Raw genomic sequence first — 25,149 nt, forward strand, 5'->3', positions numbered from 1 at the left:
TGCAGGTGGCATGTAAAAAGCACCCACTACACTCGCGGAGTGGTTGGCGTTATGAAGGGCATCCAGCTGTAGAAACACTGCCAGATCAGACTGGAGCCTGGTGCAGCCCCTGGCTTCCCAGACCCCAGTCGAACCGTCCAACCCGTGCTAGCATGGAGAACGGACGTTAAACGATGATGATGATATAACATTTGGTATTCAAATAATGGTAACCATTAGTACCCTAACTGTGAAGCTACAACAATAAAAAGATTAGCATAACACTCCATTCAGCCTATCCTTATATTTCTGCTGAAATACGCTGCCTTTGTTTCACTTAATTTTGAAAATTATGAAGAATTTTGTAAAATAACTGTAATTATTAAGGTGGTGTGTGGAACATAAATTAACATGAAATTGTGATGGAATGTTTTAAAGCTTTAGCATTCAAACTGGCCATATCTGGTCTAAATATTCTACCTCTTTCATGTTAAAACTGGCCAGATGTGACTGCTCACACTTATCCTACAATGTCATTCTAAAAATAAGCAAACGCACCTTGAATTAATTCAAAATAATGTGAGTAAATAGGTATTACATTTGAGAGAATTATCTGAATGCTAAAGGGTTAATTTAGGTCACTTTCAAACAAGAAGTTTTTATTACAGAACCAAGGGCAGTCTCAGGCAGGTTGGTATCAAAAGGGTTAAGGCTTTTTGGGTGTAGACAAAAGTATACATTCTCCCATATTCAGCAGCTGTACTGATGATTTAAAAGTAATATTGGAAAGCAAGACACTGAAGATATCTTTGCACCCAAACAAGACATGGATGCTGTATAGAACTGAGAAAATAATAATGTCCTTCAACAACACCATATCTGTTTCTCACTGTTATGAACAGAAAGCCTTTAATAAAAGGAGTTATCTTATCTCAAACAGAGACACAAACAATTCAAAACACTGAATCTATTCATATTCTGGTCATAACTATGCCTGCAGTTATACCTTTCTTCAAACACATACACAAGTTATCAACTACTTTAACCACTGTGTTTGTATATAAAGATCTTTCTACAAGAGACAATTCCTCTGGAAAACATCATCATCATCATCATCATCGTTTAACGTCTGTTTTCCATGCTAGCATGGGTTGGACGATTTTGACTGAGGGCTGGCAAACCAGATGGCTGCACCAGGCTCCAGTCTTGATCTGGCAGAGTTTCTACAGCTGGATGCCCTTCCTAACACCAACCACTCCAAGAGTGTAGTGGGTGCTTTTACGTGCCACAGGCACAGGCGCCAGTCAGTCAGTACTGGCAACGACCTTGCTCGAATCCTTTTACACATGCCACCAGCACAGGTGCCAGTGAAGCGACATTGGTAACGATCACGTTCAAATGGTGCCCTTTTACGTGCCACGGATACGGAAGCCAGTTGGCTGCTCTGGCAATGATCATGCTCGGATTAGCACCCTACTACCACATGCACAAGTGCCAGTAAGGCGACGCTGGTAACGATCATACTCAAATGGTGCCCTTTTATGTTCCACTGGCACGGAAGCCGGTTAGCCACTCTGTCAATGATCACACTCGTATAGTGCTCTTTGCACCCTGCTAGCATGGATGCCAGTCATCGAATTGATTTTGATTTGATTTTGATTTCACTTGCCTCAACAGGTGTTTGCAAGCAGAGTTTAGTGACCAAAGAAGGAAAAGGTACGCATAAGTGGGCTGGTTACGCTTCTGGCATAGGCCACAGGTTATGGTCTCATTTGGCTTGCCGGGTCTTCTCAAGCACAGCATATTTCCAAAGGTCTCGGTCACTAGTCATTTCCTTGGTGAGGCCTAATGTTTGAAGGTCGTGCTTCACCACTTCATCCCAGGTCTTCCTGGGTCTACCTCTTCCACAGGGTGTGGCACTTTTTCACACAACTCTCCTCATCTATTCTCACCACATGACCATACCAGCGCAGTCATCTCTCTTGCACACCACAACTAATGCTTCTTAGGTCCAACTTTTCTCTCAAGGTACTTACACTCTGTCAAGTTTGCACACTGACATTACACATCCATCGGATCATACTGGCTTCATTCCTTACGAGCTTATGCATGTCCTCAGCAGTCACAGCCCATGTTTCACTGCCCTGTAGCATGGCTGTTCATACACATGCGTCATACAGTCTACCTTTTACTCTAAGCAAGAGGCCCTTTGTCACCAGCAGAGGTAAGAGCTCTCTGAATTTTGCCCTGGTTATTCTCATTGTAGCAGCTACACTCTCAGAGCATCCACCCCTGCTACTGACTTGGTCACCTAGGTAACGGAAGCTGTCAACTACTTCTAGTTTTTCTCCCTGGAATGTGGCAAAAGTTGGTCTCTGCATATTTTCAATGTTTATTGCTCCCGAGCATCTGCCACATACAAAAACTATCTTCCTAGTTAGCCTTCCTTTGATATTGCTGCACATCTTATGTGTCCATAGTTTACACTGGGTACATCTTATAGTTTCTACCTATGCCTCTACTACAGATTGAGCAGGGCCATCTACCTGAAGGGACTTGTGGTTTGCCTACCGCTAACTACTTGTCTCTAAGTAACCCAAATTTGACTTTCTTTCTGGAAGTTTTGATTAATGTTAAAAAGAAGAAAAAAAATAATAATAAAAGCTTGTTGAGTATTCCAGAGGGTTAAATTTCTGGGTTTCTGGGGAAATGTGACTTCACAAAATCTTTGGTAGGGATATTTGTCAGGTGAAACACCACAGAGAACATGGGGGCAGGAAGTGGGGATTAGGTAGAGATATATGCAGTTTTACAGAGGGAGGGTTTGAAACTGATGAGGGCTGATGTATTTTCTGCTTCTGAGGACGAAGTGTACCTTTTTGGATGTAATTTTGGCAATGTGAAGTTACTTAGAGAAATTATGAGAAATTGTGAAGCCAAGAATTTGTTGCAATTTTGAGGGTTTTACTTGTGAGTGGTTAATGAATAAATTGTATGCTGTGTTTAGAGTGTTTTCCTTTGATATTTATAGTGATGCAAACTTTGTCTTGTTGATGGAGGTTAGGTTGTCGTGTTCCCGATGAAGAATGCTCTCAAGGTCTCTGTTTATGTCTTGTGTAAAGTATCTTGACTGCATATCATCAGCAACTGTGGCAACAAGAGTTGTTGTTTGCTGAAATTAGACTTAATATTGCACAGGAGTGAACATTCTGTCTACACAGGAGTTTCATTGCAATTTATAGCAAGTGGGTTAATGTGCAGCATGAAGAATGTAAATGATATAACTCAACCTTTCGGGGTACACCAGTGTTGGGAAATGTGGGATGAAGAAATGTGGTGTTTGTGTGGATCTGTTAGAAAACTTCAGATCAAACAAGTTGTTGATAACCTGAGTACATCTGTAGGTGGGCAACTTAGCTTGGATATGCCAAATATAGACAAAAGCTCTGCTGTTGTCAAAGGCAACATTCATTAGGTTTTTAAGGTTTTTAAAAGGATCGTCTTCCACCACTGTCTGTCTGTCTGTCTCTCTCTCTCTCTCTCTCATACAATAACACAAACGTTCTCTTCTTTCAGTGCCCAGCCACATTGCCTAAAGTTAATCACCTTGCCAAACAGGTTTACTTAATGCAGTGGATATTTGTAGACACACAATCATACTGGGAATGTGGTTGTTGGGGATGACAAGTATTTAAATGCAAGTATTTACCAAATGCTTGCTCTGCTACCACTGACTACTACTGACACCAACATGTCAACGAAAACCAGGACCATCAAATGACACAAGAGGTTTCCATTGGGGTGGTTGGCAACTATTGTCATGTAAGACAGACAGTCTATCGTTGCACAGGTGGCAGGCTAGAAGAGGGGACAACAACCCCCCACAATCTGCCATTAAAATCAATTTCTTTTTGTTGTTCATTTTAAAAAATTGTTCCTATTATTATTATTATTATTATTATTATAGAATTATTATTATAAAATTGTATATATTTTTATGGCTTTCCTGTATTCTATTCATACAATGTTCCTGATCTTATAGTATAGAGAGCTCAGCAGTCGGAAGTCCAATAACCTCTTTCTGCTTTGTTAGCTTATTGAATCTGCTTTGCTTGGATTCAGGCTGTCTTTTTTCTGTTTATGCCCAGATGTCTATCTTTCTGTCTGTCTGTTTTTTTTTTTGTTTGCTTCCAGGGACAGCTGTTTATCTGCCAAAACCCCAGTTTATATATTCGTCTGCTTGCCTGTCTGTCAGTCTATATGTCTGTCTCTCTGACTGTGTGTTTGCCTTTCAGCTTATCAATTTATCCGTCTTTCCTACCCTGTTCTCTCCTCTCAATCAGTATTAAAAAATGTGAAAGTTTAATTACATTGAACAACAACAGCTCCTAGCTTCTTGTTAATTATCTTCAGGTGTTACTGCAAAACATTGCTACCTGCTATTGACTGAAATAGTCGGTGACCGACATCATCCTATCATCAACATCATCATCATCATTGCACCAACTTTCTCCATTTACTTGCTCCTCCTACTCCTCTTGTACTTTAAAACTAATTTTTGCCACTCACTGCACAGACTATTCCCACTCTGATAATCAAATAAATGAATTTCAAGAACTATTCTGGGATTCAACATAAATCGTTTCTTGTGTTTCTAAACGGAAATACGAAGGACATAACTGAAAGATAATGAATAAGAAGTGATCAGTTGATGATATTGAACTCCCAAACCTATGTCTTTTGCAGTTGTTCAAACTAAATGTTGACTATTAAATAAACCACCAAGGAAATTTACTTAGAAAGGCCATTTTCATGAAAACCAGTTGTCAAGTTATTGTTAACATATTCATTTAATGCTAACATATTTGAAAATAAGGATGCTGGTATATGGATGAGTACAGCTCCTTAAAGTGTGTACGGTCAAGGACAGCTGCTTAAAGAAGTGCTGAGCTCTAATTGTGGAAGGAACCTGTGGAAAGGGTGTACTCAGGATGACACAGGACAAAGTGGTGAGAAAGGATCTTCAAGTGAGTGATAAAATTAGTTTTAAAGTACAAGAGGAGTAGGAGGAGCAAGTAAATAGAGAAAGTTGGTGCAATGATGATGCTGATGTTGATGATGATGATAGAAGATGACAAGGGACTGGGACTTGTGGTGATTTGCTGCATTTGAGATGACATGTCAAGCTAAATGAAATCATGGCTATCCAAACATTCATACAAACATGTCCTTTATGGCTCTGCCCCCCCCCCACCACTTCCTCTCCCAGCTGAAAGGTCTTTGTCTTGCAGGTGCTGGTGCTGCATAAAATGCACTTGTGCTGGTGCCATGTAGAACGCACTTGTGCTAGTACCACATAAAATGTACCTGTGCCAATGGAATGTAAAAAAACACACAGTACACTTTGTAAGGTAGTTGGGTGTTAGGAAGGGCATCCAGCCATAGAAACCATGCCAAATCAGACATTTGGGGCCTAGTGTAGTCCTCTGGCTTGCCAGCATGGGCTGGAGAGTTTGACAGGGGCTTGCCTGTGCCTGTCAAACTGTCCAGCCCATGCCAGCATGGAAAATGATGATGATGACATGCAGTGAGGAAAGCCATTAGCTTAATAAATAACATTCTAATCATTTTGTTAAGCACAGAAGACAATTCCAGATGTATTTTGCTCTTAGATCTTTTCAGCAAAGCATAGACCTCACTGTACCTACTGAAGTTTTTATAAGAAAATGACTTAGTAGATAAGCTAACTTACATACTTATGTATAAATCTCAAACATCTATTGAGTGATTCTTTCATCATTACTTCAGCATGTACTGTGAGTCTGTAACTTTCTGAAGAAATCTTATATGACTAAAAAAATGGTCAGAGCTTTCTTACAAACTTCTGTTATGGTGAGAATCATGACAACCCCTGTGAGAAAGGACTAGCCAAACTCATATATAAGAAGTAGTATGTTTGACTGAAAGTGAGAGATGAGAAATTACAGGAAGTCAAAAGGTGTTTGTGAGTTCGTGGAGTTGCTGGATTGGTTACAGTTGTTGGCTGAGTATTTGGAAATGCCTCAAGTGGAGAGAGTTGGTGTCTACTCCGTTTCGTGGTATTCTATATTACACTGTTATTAGTGCACAACACTAAGGGGACCTATACAGAAACCATGTTATAAAAATGGCAATGAGTGATTCAAAACTTATGTTGGTCATTAACAATTTTTATGATAAAAAAAATTTGTTAATTATAGAAGATCAATTAGCTGACATATTACAGTTACAAAAGCAACAACAACAGTAACAAGAGTTTCACCAAAAGCTACAACACAATCAGTTGCTGGAACTGATGCTGAAGTTCGGAAATACTGCAAGTTCGTTTTTGCCAGATGGCATAGCAAATGCTATAACTGAATTTAGTTACTACCCAGAAGTGGGGATAACTTTTTTTGACATACTTCAGAAGATGTGAAGAAAGAAATCTTCAAGGAAGAATGCAAGTGTTGGACCAATGATATAAAAACTGAGACTAGGTCCTTAAGAACATGAAAAATACTGCTATTTTATTTTGCCTAAAAAAACAAGTGAATTTGCTTCGAAGAAATAATTGGATTGCTATCCAAAATGTTCAGTGATAAGTGTTCCTTGTTCAGCACTAGCTGGGACTGTTTGAACTTAGTAAAAGAAGAGAATGAAGATTTGGTCAGTTATACTACAATCGCAAATAAAATGTGCAAAAAATTTAAACTGAAGGAATTATCTCCAGACATGTTTAAATGCCTTGTCTTTGTGCAAAGTTTGACAGCTAACAAAGATGCAGAAATACATGCACGGATTCTTACATAACTAGAAGAAGAGGACCAGAGGAATGTCAAAGAATTATCAACTTGCAACAGGACGTAAAGAAAATTGAAGAATAATGTTTCTCTCAAGTACAGATATGTCAACTGGGTATAAATAAAGGTAAAAGAATGTTATAACCAAATCCATGTTATGGGTGTGGAGGTCTGCAGTCATCCAACCTTGAAGGAACTTCTTGCATGATACAGTATCCCAGACGCCATAGTATTGGGTAACAGAAGGCAGTTTCCATGGTATGAATTTAAAATTTCTGTGAGTGGTATGCAATCAATCACATCCTACTCTGCTGTACTACCTGATATCAAATGGGCAAGCAGAAAGGTTCATAGACATACTTAAGTGAGCACCAAGAAAATCAGAAAAGGAATTAGGCAATGATGCAACACAAACTCAATTTTTAAGGGTTTACAGGGTAACACCTACCCAAACACTTGTTCAGATAAGTCGCCCATCAGAACTAATGTTCGCTCAGGAGATAAAATAAATTTTTGATAAATTGTTACCAACAAAAAACCCCAAGAAATACAACAAAGTATTTTAATGTGGGAGATAAAATTCATTTCAAAATATATAAGAGTAGAAGACAAGGTTGGGAGGATGGTATAGTGATGCAAAGAATAGGCAGCATGATGTACATAACAAAAGGTCAAATAGGAGAGCACAAACACCAGTTGAAGACTAGACATACCAGATAAAAAGAAGAAATACCAATGGAAGTTTGTTATGACTTGTTCAATGTTCCAATGCCAAAAGAGGTTGAATCTAGGTGGACCAGCAATAGAAAATGTAAACAAACTGAATGACTAGAAATAGTCCATAAGCGAATGAAGTATGAAAACTTCTGAAGAAATTAAAATCCAAAAAAAAGGCAGAGGTGATGATGAAGAAACAATAGAATAAAATTGAATAAACAAATTGCACTTCCTACAGAAGTCAAATCTCAAAAGGGGAGATTGTTATGTTATGGCAAGGATTGTATAAATAGCAGCATGTTTGACTGAGAGCAAGAGATGTGAAATCGCAGCAAGTGGAAAGGTGTCATTCATGAGTTCGTGGAGTCACAGAAAATTGTTGAGAAGTTGTTATAGTTCATTGAGAGTTGTTTTGGATTGGTAACAGTTGTTGGTATTTGGGAATACGTCAATTGGAGACAGTTGGTGTCTACCCCGTTCTGTGGTATTATATATCACATTGTATTAGTGCATGACACTAAGGGGACACATACAGAAATCCCATTATAAAACTTTCTAAAATGATTAAAATAATGTTAGTTGTTTTCCTACTTGTTTTACTTGTTTTTTAAATTTTTTTTGTATCTTTTATTTGTTTCAGTCCTTGTACTGCAGCCATGCTGGGAGTACCACCTTCTAGGGTTTAGTCAAACGAATTGACCCCAGTCCCTATTTCTTAAGTGAGCCTCTTTTGGCAAACAGCTAAGTTATGAAGGCATAAGCAAACCATCACCAAATATCAAGCAATGATGAGGGGCAGACACAAATGCACATGCATGGATAAATGGCAGGCTTCCACACAATTCCCCTCTATCAAATTCACTCACAAGGTATTGGTTGGCCCAGAGCTATAGCAGAAGTCATTTACCCAAAGTGCCATGCAGTGGGACTGAACCCAGAACTGCATGGTTGCAAAGTGAGCTTCTTAACCACACAGCCATGCCTCTACTCTTTTCTCAGTGGATAATCATTTTTAATTAAATACTTCACTCTCACTGCATTGAATGATTTTAGTACTTGACAATAATTATACTAATTTTCTAATATGTTTAGCCAACAGCTGAACCAGAACAGCAACTGTCATGCTCCAGTCATTTCCTCTTTATCCTACTCCATTGCTGCCACCTACACTAACACCTACAGACTGGACAATGTAGGAAATGCAAGATGCCCGTGAGACCAACCATGCAATATATATGTCCTAATTAATACATACAGCGTATTCCAGCTGTCATACTTTATATACATGCGCAGTCTATCATATTCTACTCTACACATATTCATGACATTCCACTACATCATACACAACCTAAACATACTGCTATGCTATCACACACACACACATCCTTAACACCATGTTGCACTAAATAAGGGCCTGATTTAGACTTAGTGGATCAGTATATTTTAGGGCCACTACAATTTTAGTAATTCAAAATTTAAGATAATAAAGAGGCCCCTATTAAATCTATGAGACCCAAACAATTTAAAGAAGCCCCAAAACATAAAAGGGCCTTGGTAGATTTAGAAAGACAATTAAATTCAATGGCCTTTTGAAATCTAAAAGGGTCTGGCAAATATCAAAAGAAATTTTAAGTTAGTAGAAAAAGATTAATTATTTATTTCATTGCTGAAAGTATATTTAAAATTTTTAAACTCTAAGTGTTAGGCTTCTCTGAGTGAAAGAGGTTCCTAATGCTTGGTGCTATGGCCCATATTGGCCCGTACATAAATCTAGCCCTGGACCTACTCTTCTTATTTGTTTTAACATAGTATCACTGGTTTCTGGCTTTCAACAGGACAGTCATTAGTTCTCAGCATTAAATATGGTAAAAGAGCATTCAGGGTAAGCAGTGACTCATGGAATGAATGCAAGTTATTTTTGTTTGGATGTCCTGGTCTATTGGAATTTTTACGAATGTATACATCTTTTGCTGATATTAGTGAAAGATATGCACTCATACACACACGCATGCACAGTATTGATCAACCCAAGGTTTGGTTAGTCTACATTATTCCATAAGGAGCATAGGGACCCATTTCCTGGTTTCTCTGACATATATGTATTCCTCCCTGGTCAGGATTGCTCATTGCTGAGTGGACTGGAGCAACAAACATGACATGAAGTGTTTTGTTCAAGAACTTATTACATCACCTGGTCCAGGAATCGAAACCATAATCTTATGATTGTGAGTCTTACCAGAACCGGTTATGGAAGGAGACAATTACCAAAGCTACAACACAACAACTATACTTACTTTGAAATTAGTCTATTATTAGTCTATTATCAGTGAAGTTTGTTTACATTTGGAGTGGCCTTAGTGTGACACTTCACACGATGACCTGCAGTTGGGGTCTTCTTCTATGACTAACACCAGTGCCAAGTAGTCTAGTGTCTGTGTTGTTATTTAATTTAAGCCCTGGTCTACCACCACCACCACCACCGAACTCTCCACTCCCCACTCCTGTTCAGGATGTAAAAGAAACATTGAGCGGGGGGGGGGATGACATGTCAGGTCAGCTTAATATTTTTTAGAGTCCAACCATCTGTACACCTTCCATTATTGCCAAATAGTCTAAAGCCACGCTAATACATTCTCCTAATCCCTCATCTTTAAACAATCAACAGAGACTGAGTGACAGTTCAGCTTAGACAGCAACTGCAACAACATTCTCTCTTGAAGAATGGTTGCTGGTGGCAGTGGTGGTGGTGGTACAATTACAGGCTTCCTTATAAACACACACACACACACACTTATTACTGCCCAGCATAAGTCATTCACATATGGACACACATTATTATACACACACACGTGCACACAGACATGCACAAATGATGTTGCTATTATTGTCGCTGCTGCTACTACTACTACTACTACTGCTACTGCACACACACAGAGCAAAACTTAATGGATTGTGAGCAGTTACAGACATGACATGACCTATGACTCTAGTATGTGTAAATATATATATATATATATAATATATATATATATATATATATATATATATAATATATATATATAATAAATTGGAGAGTGGCTGCAGTAGTGATAAGGAGAGTGTTGATAGTGACGGTGGTGGTAATGCTAAGGGCATTGATGGTAATGGTGATAGTAGTGGTGGTAGTAGTGATTGGTGGTTGTAGTAGTAGTCATCTTTTTAATTGATCAATGTAACAAAATTAACCTGCTAGAAATAGCAGTGAAATTTCCTTCAAATCATGGAAGAAAAAAAAGAAGAAAAAAAAGAAAAAGAAAGAGTAAATTGAAAAATGTAATTCTGAATAAAAAATGGTCACTACTGGAACATATATTACTGATGTGGTAAACCAGAGCTGGCCTGGAGCTAGATAATTGGTATATTATTTTATCATTAATAGAGCAACAAATTTATCAATTTTGGTGTGATTTTAACACCCTCAAGCCCCTCATTTATCACCTGATGCACTCATTTCTCTCATGTTGTCATCCCAACTATCTCCCCCTGAAACAATTACTCTGAACGTATTGTCTTCCAGAACACTCTTCCTTTCTATCTCTATCTACGTAGCAACCTACAGAACTTGAAACTGAATATTAACCGCATCAATCTCATTAATGCAAAAGGAGGACCTGCAAAGGCTAATTACTAAAACACACATTTGTACATAGAAAATCTATAGTCCTACATGCACTGCCCTGCTCGTTGCCTTGAAGAAGCAAAACAAACCCACACACAAACACACAGACTTACAAACATTGTTTATTGCTCTTTCATGAACTGAGCAATAAATTACATATGCATACACAGTTACACACACAAGGATACATATTTAAACATGCATACTGACCTCCTGAACAAAGCAGTGGAAATGCAAACAAACAAACACATACACACACTGCCCTTCTCTCATGAACAAAGCAATAGAATATAAACACATGCACAATGCTTGAACTAAGTAATAAAACACTAGTGCAAACATACAACTCCCTCTGTTGGATGAAGCAATCTCTCTCTCTCTCTCTCTCTCTCTCTCTCTTCTCTCTCTCTCTCTCTCTCTCTTACTCTTCCCACTCCTAACTAAGTACAATGGAGTCATTAACACACACACACACACACACACACACATACAAATATACAAGCAATAAAGCACACACCTAGCTACACAGTCACTCTCTTGCTTGGACTAAAATATAAAATTCATAAGTAGACAAGCACACATACTGCACTTAGGCATTGAACTAAGCAATAAAATATGCACATATTTTGAGGGCCGATCAAAGCTTTGTGAGTGGTTTTGGTAGATGGAAACTGGAAAGAGCACATCGTGTGTGTGTGTGTGGTGTGTGTGAGTGTGTGTGTGTTGCTGTCTCTTTTCTCTTGACATACGAAGTGATATCAAAAAGTTCCTGGGCTAATTATGTTTAATAAAAAATAACTTATTTACCTAAGTTTTAACCTCGTCTCCTTTGAAATAGTCACCTTGCACAGCAATACACCAGTCCCATCATTCCTGCCGCTTTTGGAATTTGTTCTGGAAGTTGTTTTCTGTAAGCGAGTAAAGGACCTTCTGCAATTCACTCTTGATCTCAACAATGGTGTTAAAACGGCAACCTTTGAGCTGCATTTTCATTTTGGGGAAGAGATGGAAGCTCACAGGTGCTAAATCTAGCGAATGGGGCAGGTGCAAAAGTGATACCATGTTGCTTTTGGCAAGAAACTCGCAAGTGAGGAGAGCTCAGTAACTGGGTGCATTGTTATCGTGAAAAATCCAATTTTTCATGCTCCACAGATCAGTTGCTTTTGCCAAACATCATCACAGTAGAACTCTTGATTGATGCTCTGGCCCTGGGGGACAAATTCTTGATGCACATACCACAGATGTTGAAAGAAACAATGAGCATGCTTTTGATTGGGCTGCTGTTCTGTTGTGCCACTTTTGAAGCCCTCGTGCCACTCAAAATATTGCATACAAACATTGCCTTGTCTCTATAAGCTTGCCAAAACATGCTCAATAACTCTGTGGCAGATGTCTCTAGTTTACCAAAAATTTCCTGTGGGCTCTTTGTTCCAAAATCCCAGTCTACAGCAGACCCGTGATCACATAAACACAAATTTCACCACTTGCAAAGTGAGCACAGCAATGTCACTCAGCACACTGCCTCATGACAGTCACTGCTACCTCTCACTGCACATACAACCATGTGCTGCCATCTCTTGGTATGTTACTGAACTATTCTGGAAACTTTTTGATGCCACTTTATAGTGTAATAGTTGAAAGTGAATGCCACTGTTCAGTTTCCTTGGTTTTCAATCTGCCAAGATATGTCTGGTCTACAAAAAAATATTACCTTAAATGGGAATAGATGGAGGTTGGAAACAGGAAGGGCATCTGGTCACAGAAAATCTGCCCAACACTTGTGGGCATGGAAAAGTGGAGATTAAAACAATGATGATGACGATGATACATGTTACCATTCTTACTTGAACCAAACAATAAAACCTACATGCAAACAAAGGCACATACAGCTCCTCTCCTTTGAACATACACACACATCGGGCTCTTCTTCTTTGGACAAAAAATAAAATACACACATGCACAAACACACTCTCTCTTTCTCTCTCTCTCACACACACACACATTCATATATGTCACATTTTATTTTTCAGGTCATGGTCTTACCACGATCAGAATTTTCTTTATATGCTACTGGAATATGTACCTGGTGGTGAACTGTTCTCTTATCTGCGAAAGTCTGGGTTTTTCAGCAGTGCTTGGGCTAACTTTTTTGCCTGTGAACTGATCTCAGCCATAGACTATCTCCATAGTAAATTAATTGTCTACAGAGATTTGAAACCAGAAAATCTCCTCTTAGATTATGAAGGCCATATGAAAATTACTGATTTTGGTTTTGCTAAGAGGCTTCGTGACAGGTAAGTAAATTTTTTGTCCTCTGTGTATGTATGTGTTTGTGTATGTATATGATTGATCTGTGTGCGAGTACTTCTTTTTTATAGTTCATTGTTTTGATATTGATAGAAAAAAAATGCAGTTGCACACAATTTTTGAAATTTACTTTGGTCTTACCAAACTGAGAAAAATTGAGTGTTAATTTAACACAGTTAATGTGGTTATATTCAGAGTTGTTTTAAAAACTAATCCTCACAACATTTGATGCCATCCTCAGCTGAAAAGTTCATAGGCTGACCAAGACACTCTCATGGAGTGTTTGTTTTGTGTTAGGAAACTGACAATAGCCAGATAGGGCCAAAACAAGAAGATAGGGAGGTTCATCAACCAGTTCAATGGCACAGCAACCATTGAAACGTAAGGCTTGTGTACTGGAGCATTGTCCTGAGGAAACAAGAACCATTTTGTCGGTTATCCTTTAGTCAGTTTGGTCTTCAGTTTCCCTGTAGATAAAACAATCTTGGCCTTCTTTGGAGCAGGTGAGGAGAGGCAGTTTCCATTGCATGGATTGTTTCTTTGTCTCTGGCTCAGGAAACATTCAAGGAAACCAGCTGGATCGACCTCAAACAATGTCAGATTTTCCTTTGATATGGTCAGCCTTGTATTGCCAAAATCTTAAAGACTAGATTCTTACATCAGAGCCTGGGCATATGATTTGGAAACTAATGACCTCTCTTAGCCCTGCGTGTCCAGTCAAAATTCTAATTAATCAGATATCCAAAATTGTTTGAATCATATCTGGTTTAATGCCTTGTTTAAATTCAAATCAATATTTCTGAAACTTTGTCAAACTATTAATTTTTGTTTTTGTTTAAAATTCACAATATAAATTAGGAGCACATTAAGATTAGCATGGATTGGGGGTGGGTGGCTGGGGAGAACGTGTCTTTATTGTTCAGCTTGTAGTAAATGAAGAAAGAATGCTTGGTGTATATGATTTTAATTTTAGTGTTTCAATTTCTAATAGACTAGTCCTCTCTATTCTATATTGGCTGGAGACAATGTAGGGTAGAATTTTGTCAAGGTGATAACCTCTCTAGTGCTTGTGCCATGATAAAGTGTACGTAATTCACTCTGTAAAGTGCTTGGTGTTAAGAAGGGTATCAAGCCATAGTAACAATGCCAGAAATGGAATATATAAGCAAGATCTGGTTCTCCAGCTAACCTAGAAGTACAGTACTTCTGAATAGGAACTGATTTGACTTATTAGTTACTGTCACATTTACAGTGCTTTATATCAGCATTATTATAGCAAGAGAAAAAGAAAAACTTAATTTTTCTAGTTGAAGTATAGAATTCACTGTACATCGGCTGATATGGCTTTTATAAAAAACAAACAAAACACAAAAAAAATTGGGGGATGTTCTGCAGTTGTGCATTTGGCATATGATATGTTCAGATGTCGGCTATTATTGCAGCTGCCATTAATATAGAGAAATGTATTTGAAATGTAAATATTTTGTATATTTTCATAAACAAACTAATCTAACCTTAACTGACCTAACCCAAAGTACCATTATGCTAGGTTAAGTTAGGTTAAATTAGTTTATTTATGAAGACATACATAACATGTGTTCTTGATAATGTATCTTGCTAGGATGTTTTCAATAGGTGCAAAAAATTTCATCATTTTCAAACATGGTTTTATTTAGAAGAAAATGCATATTCTTAGTTTGACACACATTGTCATGGTATTCATGCTGCCATCTTCAATTTGCAATTAAATTGAGTGGAAAGCAAAAAAAAATATGTAAGAGGCTATTTTGTCAGGTTTATTATATCTATTTTGTTTCATTTTTAAAGCCCTACCTGTTTGTATTCAGTAAATTCTGTGCTTTGTTTAGGTAAAAAAAAGAAAACAACAAGTTTCTTTAAGTGTAAAAGCAGCAGCTCCTTATGTAAGCCATTATGTAACCATATTAATACTTTTTCATAAAAGGAAAGCGAAAAACTAATGATGGCAAATCATTGGGAAATCAATTTAAGTGATTTATGCAGAACAAGAATACTGCAATATGCAAGTTAAATAGGCATAAATCCACTCTAACTGTTTGTGAAAAATCTGTTAAAATACTGAATGAATGCTAATAGTTGTGCACAATTGTTTCTAGTTTCAAACATATAGTTTATGTAAGCTACGGACATGAACAAATTTAAAATTAAATAAAGTGTACAAAGTTTGTCATCAGTTGATAGGTCACCAAACTGATCCAATAAGTTACAATAAAGCAAATGTATATGAAAAGGTGTTTAATCAAGTATGCTGTTGCTCTGGCTTGCTGTAAAAAAAATAGATAACTTAAAAAAAAGGCAAAATAGTATCAATTATGAAGAAGAGCAATGACCATGATTTTTTACTTGGTTTCTAATATATGTGTCACAATGCTAAAGTATTTGTGTTTCAGATATTTTTCTATAAGCATCAAAGAGTGCAAACATTTGGTTTTGGGATAATTCTTAAATTAAAAATTAGTAAAAGATTTTATAAAGGAATTGAAAATTTTTCAGCAATAAATAACATTGTTATAAATGTAATTCTTGTAAACAATTCATCGCATTACATTACAATAGCAAAATGTACATGATGGAGTTTGTTTATATATCATTGCCAATTTAGTCTCATTATTCTGCTAAATGCCATTTTAAAGATTTTGGTCAAGGTGCTCACTGAAGTTGGAGCTTGTGATTATTTGTGTTCTCAGTAGAACAGAAGCAGGTGCAATTCTCTGCAGATTTATCCAGGATAACATCTATCTCATATGATACATTGTAGAAAGAGTTGGTAATAGTGTAGCTTTCTTAGGGCACTGAATAAGATCAGTCCTAAGTTTTTGACAGTTGTCCAAAGTGTTGCTAGTTTCAGTTTCCTTTTTAAAACATTGATCCCTACTATGTACTGCAGCATTTACTTGGTAGTCGAACTAAATGGTCACCTATTGGAATAGTTTCAAATCACATACTCTTCATCAAGATTGTGTCTGATTATCACTCCTGTATGTTTTCGTTCTCAAGTTTGCTGTGGAAGTTAGATACGCCATGGGGCATTCTGCTCGTATTGGAACACACCAGAATCATGTTTTCATCCACTGAATGTCATTGACATGCTGTTGGTTATCTCAGAAATGCCGATGGTTGATGTCATACAGAAGAAATACAAAGGGTAGCAGCAAGATGCATACTAACCAGGAAAAGTCAGTTGGTTTGCGACTTTGGGATTATTAACAATTTCCAAAATTCATTGGTCTGGAAGTGCTATTGGAGAGCAGGTTTTGCCAGTTTGGGATAAACCTCTGTAGGTACAACAATGCCACCAACTGGGTCTGTTTGAGATGTTTGAAGAATGACAAAACTGTTCTCCATGAACTTGTTCAGTGTCTGAAATGACTGACTTGTAAGTGCTGTTGCATGCAGGGTACTTCATGCCCTGGCTATATTGTAGCAACCTGTAAACATTGTCATTTGTAAACTTCAATAATAATGAATTTTGGGATTTTAGTGCTCCAATTGAACTGCAAAAGAGCTTACATGCAAATATAGTAAAAAAAAAACAACAACAAAAAACAAAACAAAAATACAATAAGGAGATTTAGCTAGAATATAGTTATGTTTTTAATATAACATTCTAAAGCAAAATCTCTTCCCCATATATGCAAAAGGAGCGTAACATTTTTATTCATTCAAATTGCACATATGTGTTGGTTGAGTAACTCTTCTTCTATTGTAATTCTTCTTCCTGTTCTCTTTTGTGGATTCTAAGCAGAAGCAAATTGCCATTATTGAGTTTTTGACAAGGGAGGTGTGCGAGCTGTCCAATACCCACAGAAGACTACAGGTTGTGTGCACAGATGATGCCATTGACAAGAGCAATGTACACAGATGGGAAATCAGCATCGAAGACAGACCACACAACGGGAGACCATCAGTTGCGGCGGCCAATGATAAGCACTGCCAGCAAGGGGATGAGTTTCAATCCATGGGCTGGCCGTACAACTGAACTGTGGTCACATGGTGTTGCAGAAAGGGGTGGAAAGACTGGGTCTTCAAAAGTGGGTACCTCTGCAGTTGACACACAATTTTTCATGAGCCAGCAATTGGCACTAAAAGTCATGGTGACTATTTTTTGGAATAATAAGAGTGTCATTGCTCTTGATTTTCTAGAATGTGGCTGTACTGTGAACAGTGAATGGTACATTGAGATTAAAAGGACCCACAGAAACTGTTAGGGGGAAGAAACTGAACAAGGATCTGAAAATGATTCACATTCACCATGATTTGGCAACAAATCATGCAATCAGCAATTTGGATTTGGGCCGGTCAGTGCTCCCCTGTCCACTGTACAGCCAGGATCTGTTGCTCTCCAATATCTGCCTTTAGTCCAATGAAGGACAGTCATAAGGGGCAACAAAGCTGAGGTGAAAGTGGTTGTGAAGAAATGAGTGCAAGAGGGTACACCTGATTTTTCTTAAAGCAGATTTCATGGTCGAGTTCAATAATGGTGCAAATGCATTGCTTGTGGTGCAAAGAAGAGTTTTTCTACCAACATGTGCAGTTTGAACAACCTGCATCAGTTAATATAAAAAAAGTTATGCTCAGTTTTGCATTACATTCAGGACAACTCTCCTACATGATCATGCATATACACACACAGACGCACACACACACACACACACACCACACACACACACACCACACACACATATTGGTTTGGCAAGTAAGTAATTTCGTTTTTTGTAAATAGATAGAATTATGATTTTTTGAATGACTTTTGTCAATGTTATGATTTTTTTTCTTTTGACATTTGATAGCCATTACTTTTAGCTTACTTTAGAAGCAAAATGCACGTAATTTCGTTTACAGCTGTTAGTTTTACAGCGTCAATTTTAACATGGAGTGCAAAAACGAACATTTTCACCATATTTTGCTTTTTTACTTCTGTAAAGGCAAGAAGGCTGCTGAGGCTCACAAAGAGATATGTGAAGTTTATGGTGTTGATTGCTTAACAGAACGTACATGGTCAGAAATGGTTTAAAAAATCCTGTTCTGGAGATTTTTCACTCAAAGATGACCAATGTTCTGGTCGACCTACGCAAGTTCATGATGAGCGAATCAAAGCCATAATTGAATCTGATTGTCATGTGACTGTGCAAAAGATTGCAGAGAGGTTAAATGTTTCACACACAACAATTGAAAATCACTTAAAATGTTGTTGTATTTCGGAATGGTCATTTTGCCAGTTTAGCCAATAAAAAGAAACTCACTATATATTTGGTGTTACTTTGCTTCAGTGTTATTTATTTTTTACATTAAATTTAATCTTATTAAAAAATAAATAACACTGAAGCAAAGTAACACCAAATATATAGTGCGTGTGTTTTTATTGGCTAAACTGGCAAAATGACCATTCCGAAATACAAAAATATCTGTTTCAACACACGACTTCACATAAAAAATCTTGCACAACAAATATATAAACGTAACACTTAAAATGTCTTTGACTCATTAAGAAGCTTGATATTTGGGTTCCACATGAATTGAAAGAGGTTCCCTTGATACAATGAATTAATATTTGCAATATGCATCTCCAATGCAAGGAAATCAACCTTCTTTTGAAACAAATCATCACTGGTGATAAAAAATGGATTGTCTACAATGTCAATCGAAAACAATCATGGTCCAAGCATAATGGACCAGCAGAAACCGCATCAAAAGCTGAATTGCATTAAAAAAAAAGGTCATACTATCAATTTGGTGGGATTACAAAGGTGCTGTGTATTTTGAGCTGCTTCCAAGGAACCAAACTATCAAATCAGATGTTTACTGTCAAGCAATCAAAGAAAAACAGCCAGAATTGGCAAATCATAAAGGAATTGTGTTCCACCATGACAACGCTAGACCACACATGTCTTTGCTAACTTGTAGAAAATTATTGGAACTTGGTTGGGAACAAGTAATGTCACATCCACCATATAGCCTGACCTCACACCATCAGTTTACCATTTATTTCAAAGTTTGCAAAATTCTTTGGATGGTAAAACTTTCAATAATGATGATGACCTGAAATCACACTTGCTTCACTTTTTGGCTGATAAGGTCCAGAAGTTTTATGAGTGCGGCGTCAGGAAGTTTCCAGAAAGATGGCAAAAGGTCATTGAACAAAATGGAAAATATAGAATTTGTATGAAAAAAAAAAGAATTATTTCACAAAACCGAAATTACTTACCAACCCATTATATGTCCGGTCATAGAGTGACCAATGGTTTCACATCCATAAAGCACTTAGCTTTAGAGACAACTCATCAGACTCCAATGGTCACAGGCATATAACCTCTCTTCAAACTGGAGGTAGAAAACCGTTATGGTCAATTAATTTGTAAATAAAAGAATAATAAACATGGTCTGAGCCTTAAACAGGACAAGTTATTACCCTTAGACCGGTCCGTTGGAAGAGTGTTTATATGCCGGCAACAATTGGAGTCTAAGCGCATTATGGAGGCATTAGTCACTCTGTGATTGGACATTTATACATATTTAACTTCATGTTAGTACATTACTGCACTAACTTTTCGAGTGTCCTTTTTCGGATATCTGATCCTGTGATGATACAAGGGGCGTTCAATAAGTAATGCCCCTGATCCACTTGCAGTTATTTGATCTAGCTGAAATTTTGCATGTGCAATATAGAATACGTGGCAAATTACAGCTCTGGACTAATTGCGGTTTCTGATTTACAGGTGTTTGAACTGAGTCAAGTATGAAATGGAGCCTGTTGAGTGTCGAGCAGTGATCCGGTTTTTGTATTTGAAAGGACGCACACCATGGAAGACCTTTGATGAAATGAAAGTAACTTATGGTGATGATGCCCCATCATATGACCTTGTAAAACGCTGGCATCGTGAATTTAAACATGGTCGGAACTCTGTGGAAACAGCTCCCAGATCTGGTCGCCCCCCTTCTGCCATTGATGAGACATCTGTCCGTCAAGTTGAGGCTGCCATTTTGGAAGATCAACGCATAACTATTCGCGAAATAGCCCATGAGGTCAAGATTAGTACCGGGTCTGTGGAAACTATCATTCATGACCATTTGCATATGCAAAAGGTGTCTGCCAGATGGATTCCCAAGTTGCTCACATCTTTCCAGAAGCAAGAACGTGCCGATTGCTCGAGGATGAATTTGGAGATGTGCCAAGAAGATGAGTCAAAATTTTTCAAAAGACTGATTACACAGGATGAAACCTGGGTCCATCACTATGATCCAGAGACCAAAGCCCAGTCAATGCAGTGGAAGCACCGTGACTCCCCTCCTCCAAAGAAGGCAAGGGTGCAGCCCTCCGCTGGCAAGGTCATGCTCACAGTCTTCTGGGACCAGGACGGAGTAGTGATGACAGATTTCCTGGCAAATGGTGTCACAATTACAGGAGTCTATTATGCTTCACTTTTGAGGAAATTAAGAGAAGCTATCAAAATCAAGGGCAGGGCAAGATCAGCAAAGGCATCCTCCTCCTGCAGGACAACGCTCTGGTCCACAACTCGCGTGTCGCCAGATCAGAAGCACAGGCGTGCGGCTATGAACTCCTCCCCCATGCCCCCTACTCTTCTGACCTTGCACCCTCTGATTTTCACCTCTTCCCAGCCATGAAGTTGTTTTTGAAAGGAAATCGTTTCCCAGATGATGCAGCCTTTATTTCTGAAGTCACATCGTGGTTGGAGGACCAAGCTGGGGTCTTCTACAGAAACGGTCTTCAGAGCTGCATCAAACAATGGGAGAAATGCGTAACTCTGGGTGGTTCCTATGTAGAAAAAGACTAATAACTGTTCCAAGTTTCGTTGCTCTACTGCTATGGGAAGTGGGTCAGGGGCATTACTTATTGAACGCCCCTCGTATATGAATATGCTTCATCATGAAGTCAGTACAGTTTCTATTACTTTTTCTTTTACTTGTCTTTTTTTCCTCTTTAGTAAAATGTATAGCTTGAAACATTAGATCCTCTTGTAGTCCTTTCATCGGTGCATTTATTTTCATTGTCCATATTCTTTTAATCTTGTTTTGTTTCATATTTCTACCTTTCCCACCACTCTCTTTTTCTTATCCAACTTCATATATTGTTTAGCTCCTCCTTACTTTATTTGTGTAGTTTTTGTCTACTCATGTCCTTATGCTTATATAGAACAAATAACTGCTACTTCATGGAGTGACCAGGGTGACTACAAATATGTCTGTAAATTTATATGTGCTTTTCTATATATATATATATGAATCATCATCAGCGTTTAATGTCCGCTTTCCGTGCTGGCATGGGTTGGACGGTTTGACTGAGGACTGGTGGACATCATGTTGAAAGCACTAGTTCTCATTCGATGAATATATATAAATATATATATGTGTGTGTGTGTGTGTGTGTGTATATGTATATTTATATTTACACACACACAAACGTGTATGTATAAGTATATAGGAAAATTAATGAGTGTGATTCTCTGTGTATGTGTATTTATGTATCTACTTACAGATGTACACTTGTAGACAGTGATTGTTTGCATCAGAATTGGCTTACTCTAGATAGGTGAAACGTTTTGCGAATGTGTTTTAAAGCATTTTTGCTTTACTCTCTAATTTCACATATTCTGTATCTATTTCTCAGAAGTACTGATAAAAAAAAATGGTTTGAGTTTATTTTATTTTGTTAGAGATTTCAGTCATAAAAGGCTGCTAAATATTGAATTTGAAATTAGAATGTTACAGGAATAAAATGCTTCAGCTTAGTTTGCTCTGAATCTTGGCAGACAAAACTTGTCTTCAGAATATCCAGAAATTGATAAGAAATTCCCTGTCTGAGACTGTAGATATGCATTTTTCTCTTAAGATTTAACCTGCTTTTCTGTTAAATATCAGTAACTCAAGTTAATGAGAGAGCAATAAGCCAACTAGAGGACTTTTACAAGAACAGTCAACCTACTAGAAATAGCAGCAAAATTTCATGGAATATACTATCTCAAAAGAAGGAAGGATGCATTGGACAGAAGTATTGGATAATTATGGTTGGATCACTGTTGATGTTGATTCTGCTCAGTTAAGATACACTATGGGCTGAACAACACCAGTACCTGGTTGTTGAGTGCTTTTAATTTGGTTGGTAGGTTTGCATCTGAACACTGTTACCTGGTTGCAAATATTTGGGCTGAATGCTCATTAGTTCTCTTACTAACCACATTTTTCTTATGGATATTTGCCTGCAGATGTTGAGTTTGGGCATTAGGTGCATAGCTTTTACCATTTTGGAAGAGCTTGCCAAGATTATAGTCATAGCCCCTTCACTATCTTATGAAGCAAAACCCCTAATTTTTTAGATATTACTATCTGATGGGTGTTTCAATAAATATTCATGCTTGTATTACAGTGTGCAACAAATCCTCAGTTATACTAAATTAGACTATATGTTATTCAGGTAAAATTTGTTTGCCACTCACCAAGTTATTCTAACAAAAAAATCCATAACAATTGAAGACTCTTTCATTAGTTTCTCAACAGTTTTTTTTTTTTGGTTTTATATTTTAAATTTCTGTGTTCTTTTCTTTGTTTACTTATTATTATCACATGGACCAATTTCTTTTTCTTCATGTGAAATCATGTACCACCTTTCCTCATTACTTTGTTTCTCAGTTTTTGTTTTCTTTTCCTGTGTGGTGTCATATAAACTACATGCCACTAGAGCAGTGGTTTTCAACCAGGGTTCTGCCGTACCTTAGGGTTCTGCCAGTGCAGTCCAGGGATTCCGCAAGAAGTTACAAAACTGCTAAAATCGGCAGTAATTTTTAATTCTCCTGTGCAGATATGTGTGCATAAGACTATTAAATTATTGCACAGGGGTTCCTCGAGCCAGTGGAATGTTTCCTTGGGGTTCCACTCCAGCAAAAAGTTTGAAAAGCACTGCACTAGAGGCTCACTTACTGACTTTAAACTGGTTGCATTTACACTATACCTGCATGTACACATGTATTAACAAATCCTAGTGACCCCATATGGCTTCTGCTTGTCTTTGGATATTACAGTTCAATACATTATAATTATATTAACTATAAGCTCACAAACATTAATAATTCTAATTGCAGCACTTTCATAAAAATAATAATTTCTTATGAAGGCAAAAGATCAGAAATTTGCAGGAAGAGAACAGTTGATTATATCAACTGCAGTACTTGAATAATACTTTATTTTTATCGACTCTGCAAGGATAGAAAGCAAAGTTTATCTCAGTGAGATGTGAATTTAGAATGTAAAAAGATGTATCAAATAATGCAAAGCATTTTGTGCAATATTCCTCTGATTCTGCTTAATAATTTATTTGCCTGTTGTCAACTTCTTTTAATTAGTTTTTGCTAGTTGGCTGTCTCTTTTCTGAAGTTTCAATACTCTTCAGTGATCTCCATTATCCAGTTTATTTCTACAATTTACTTCATATTTTACAATAGAAATAGATTTCAAATGATTAAAATATATTTTCTGCTGACCTCATTTAGTAACCTTTACTTAACTATATGGTCTTCTGGCAGAAGAAACAATTGGGAAATTTTCCAATGTTATTATTTTAAATTGCTTGACCAGCAGCTTATCTTCTTTGTAAAACTAAATGCTTTTGAAATAATTTGTTGTTCAAATATCTTTTGTTGACTGTGTTTTGCTGAGGATATCCAATAAGATTGAAGCACGTTTGGTGTTGTCATCAAAGCTACCAAAAATCAGACTTATTCCTTATCCCTGCATATTGCCATCTAATATTTGGTCAATTGAAATTATGGGAGTTCTCCTTGCTCCTCTTATGAGTAGTTTCTATTGTCAACAGGGAATTTTCTTCTCATTGTGGTTATAAATTCAAATTATTAATAGTTATTTTTGGTTCCACAACTTAAGTATGACAACCTGCTCTTAACACTATGTTTGCAATGCAGAAGGCACTCTAGGGAAATTTTCCAGCGTCAGGTTTGATTCTTTTATGCAGGTCGTGGTGGTGGTGGTGGTGCTGCTAGCAAAATAAAACAAAAGTGTATTTATATTCCATTCTTTCTTTTTTTTTTATCCTTAAATTTTTCATTTATAATTGCAGGACGTGGACATTGTGTGGCACCCCTGAATATTTAGCCCCTGAAATTATCCAGAGCAAAGGTCACAACAAAGCAGTGGATTGGTGGTCACTAGGAATATTGATCTATGAAATGCTGGTTGGGTAAGTCCATCTGGTTTTGTATTTGTGTCAATCCTCATAATGTATATTATAGAATTGGGGTCTGTAGACAACTGAGTCGTTACCAATCAAGGAAAAGGTTGATAATTCTTATCTTGCCACTGCATCATTAGATGTCTTTGACTAAGTCACTTAACATCCACTGGCTTAGTTCAGTTAGCTGCAAGTAGGTGCTACAGAGCAGATTGAATTTTAGGCAGGCATAAACAGTGGAAGCTATGTGAAACTGACTGGTGTTTTATGCTGTTCATGAAACTACTTTACTGAATCCTGCTTCTTATAAAAAGAAGATATCATGAGATGGAATGACTCATAGGTGTAAGCAGCTGCGAGTCATTCTATTTTTGTTAAGGTGTAAAAATATGTAAAAATACTGTTTTCTTAGTTGATAATGCTGTGTTTGA

The 25,149-nt window shown here is 37.4% G+C and overlaps 1 protein-coding gene across 1 annotated transcript in view; it reads left to right on the forward strand.

Annotated features, from left to right (window-relative positions):
* Positions 1–24,808, forward strand: part of LOC115227417 (putative serine/threonine-protein kinase PRKY) — a gene marked incomplete at its 5' end in the record, with an annotated part of 34,658 nt that extends 9,850 nt beyond the window's left edge. Inside the window, 2 exons of the mRNA XM_029798250.2 lie at positions 13,206–13,469; positions 24,608–24,808. Of these exons, the coding sequence (XP_029654110.2) occupies positions 13,206–13,469; positions 24,608–24,731 (388 nt within the window). The remainder of the gene's footprint in view (positions 1–13,205; positions 13,470–24,607) is intronic.
* Positions 24,809–25,149: the final 341 nt, after the last annotated feature.

This window comes from Octopus sinensis, unplaced genomic scaffold (genome assembly GCF_006345805.1).
Source record: "Octopus sinensis unplaced genomic scaffold, ASM634580v1 Contig03052, whole genome shotgun sequence".
Classification (NCBI taxonomy): domain Eukaryota; kingdom Metazoa; phylum Mollusca; class Cephalopoda; order Octopoda; family Octopodidae; genus Octopus; species Octopus sinensis.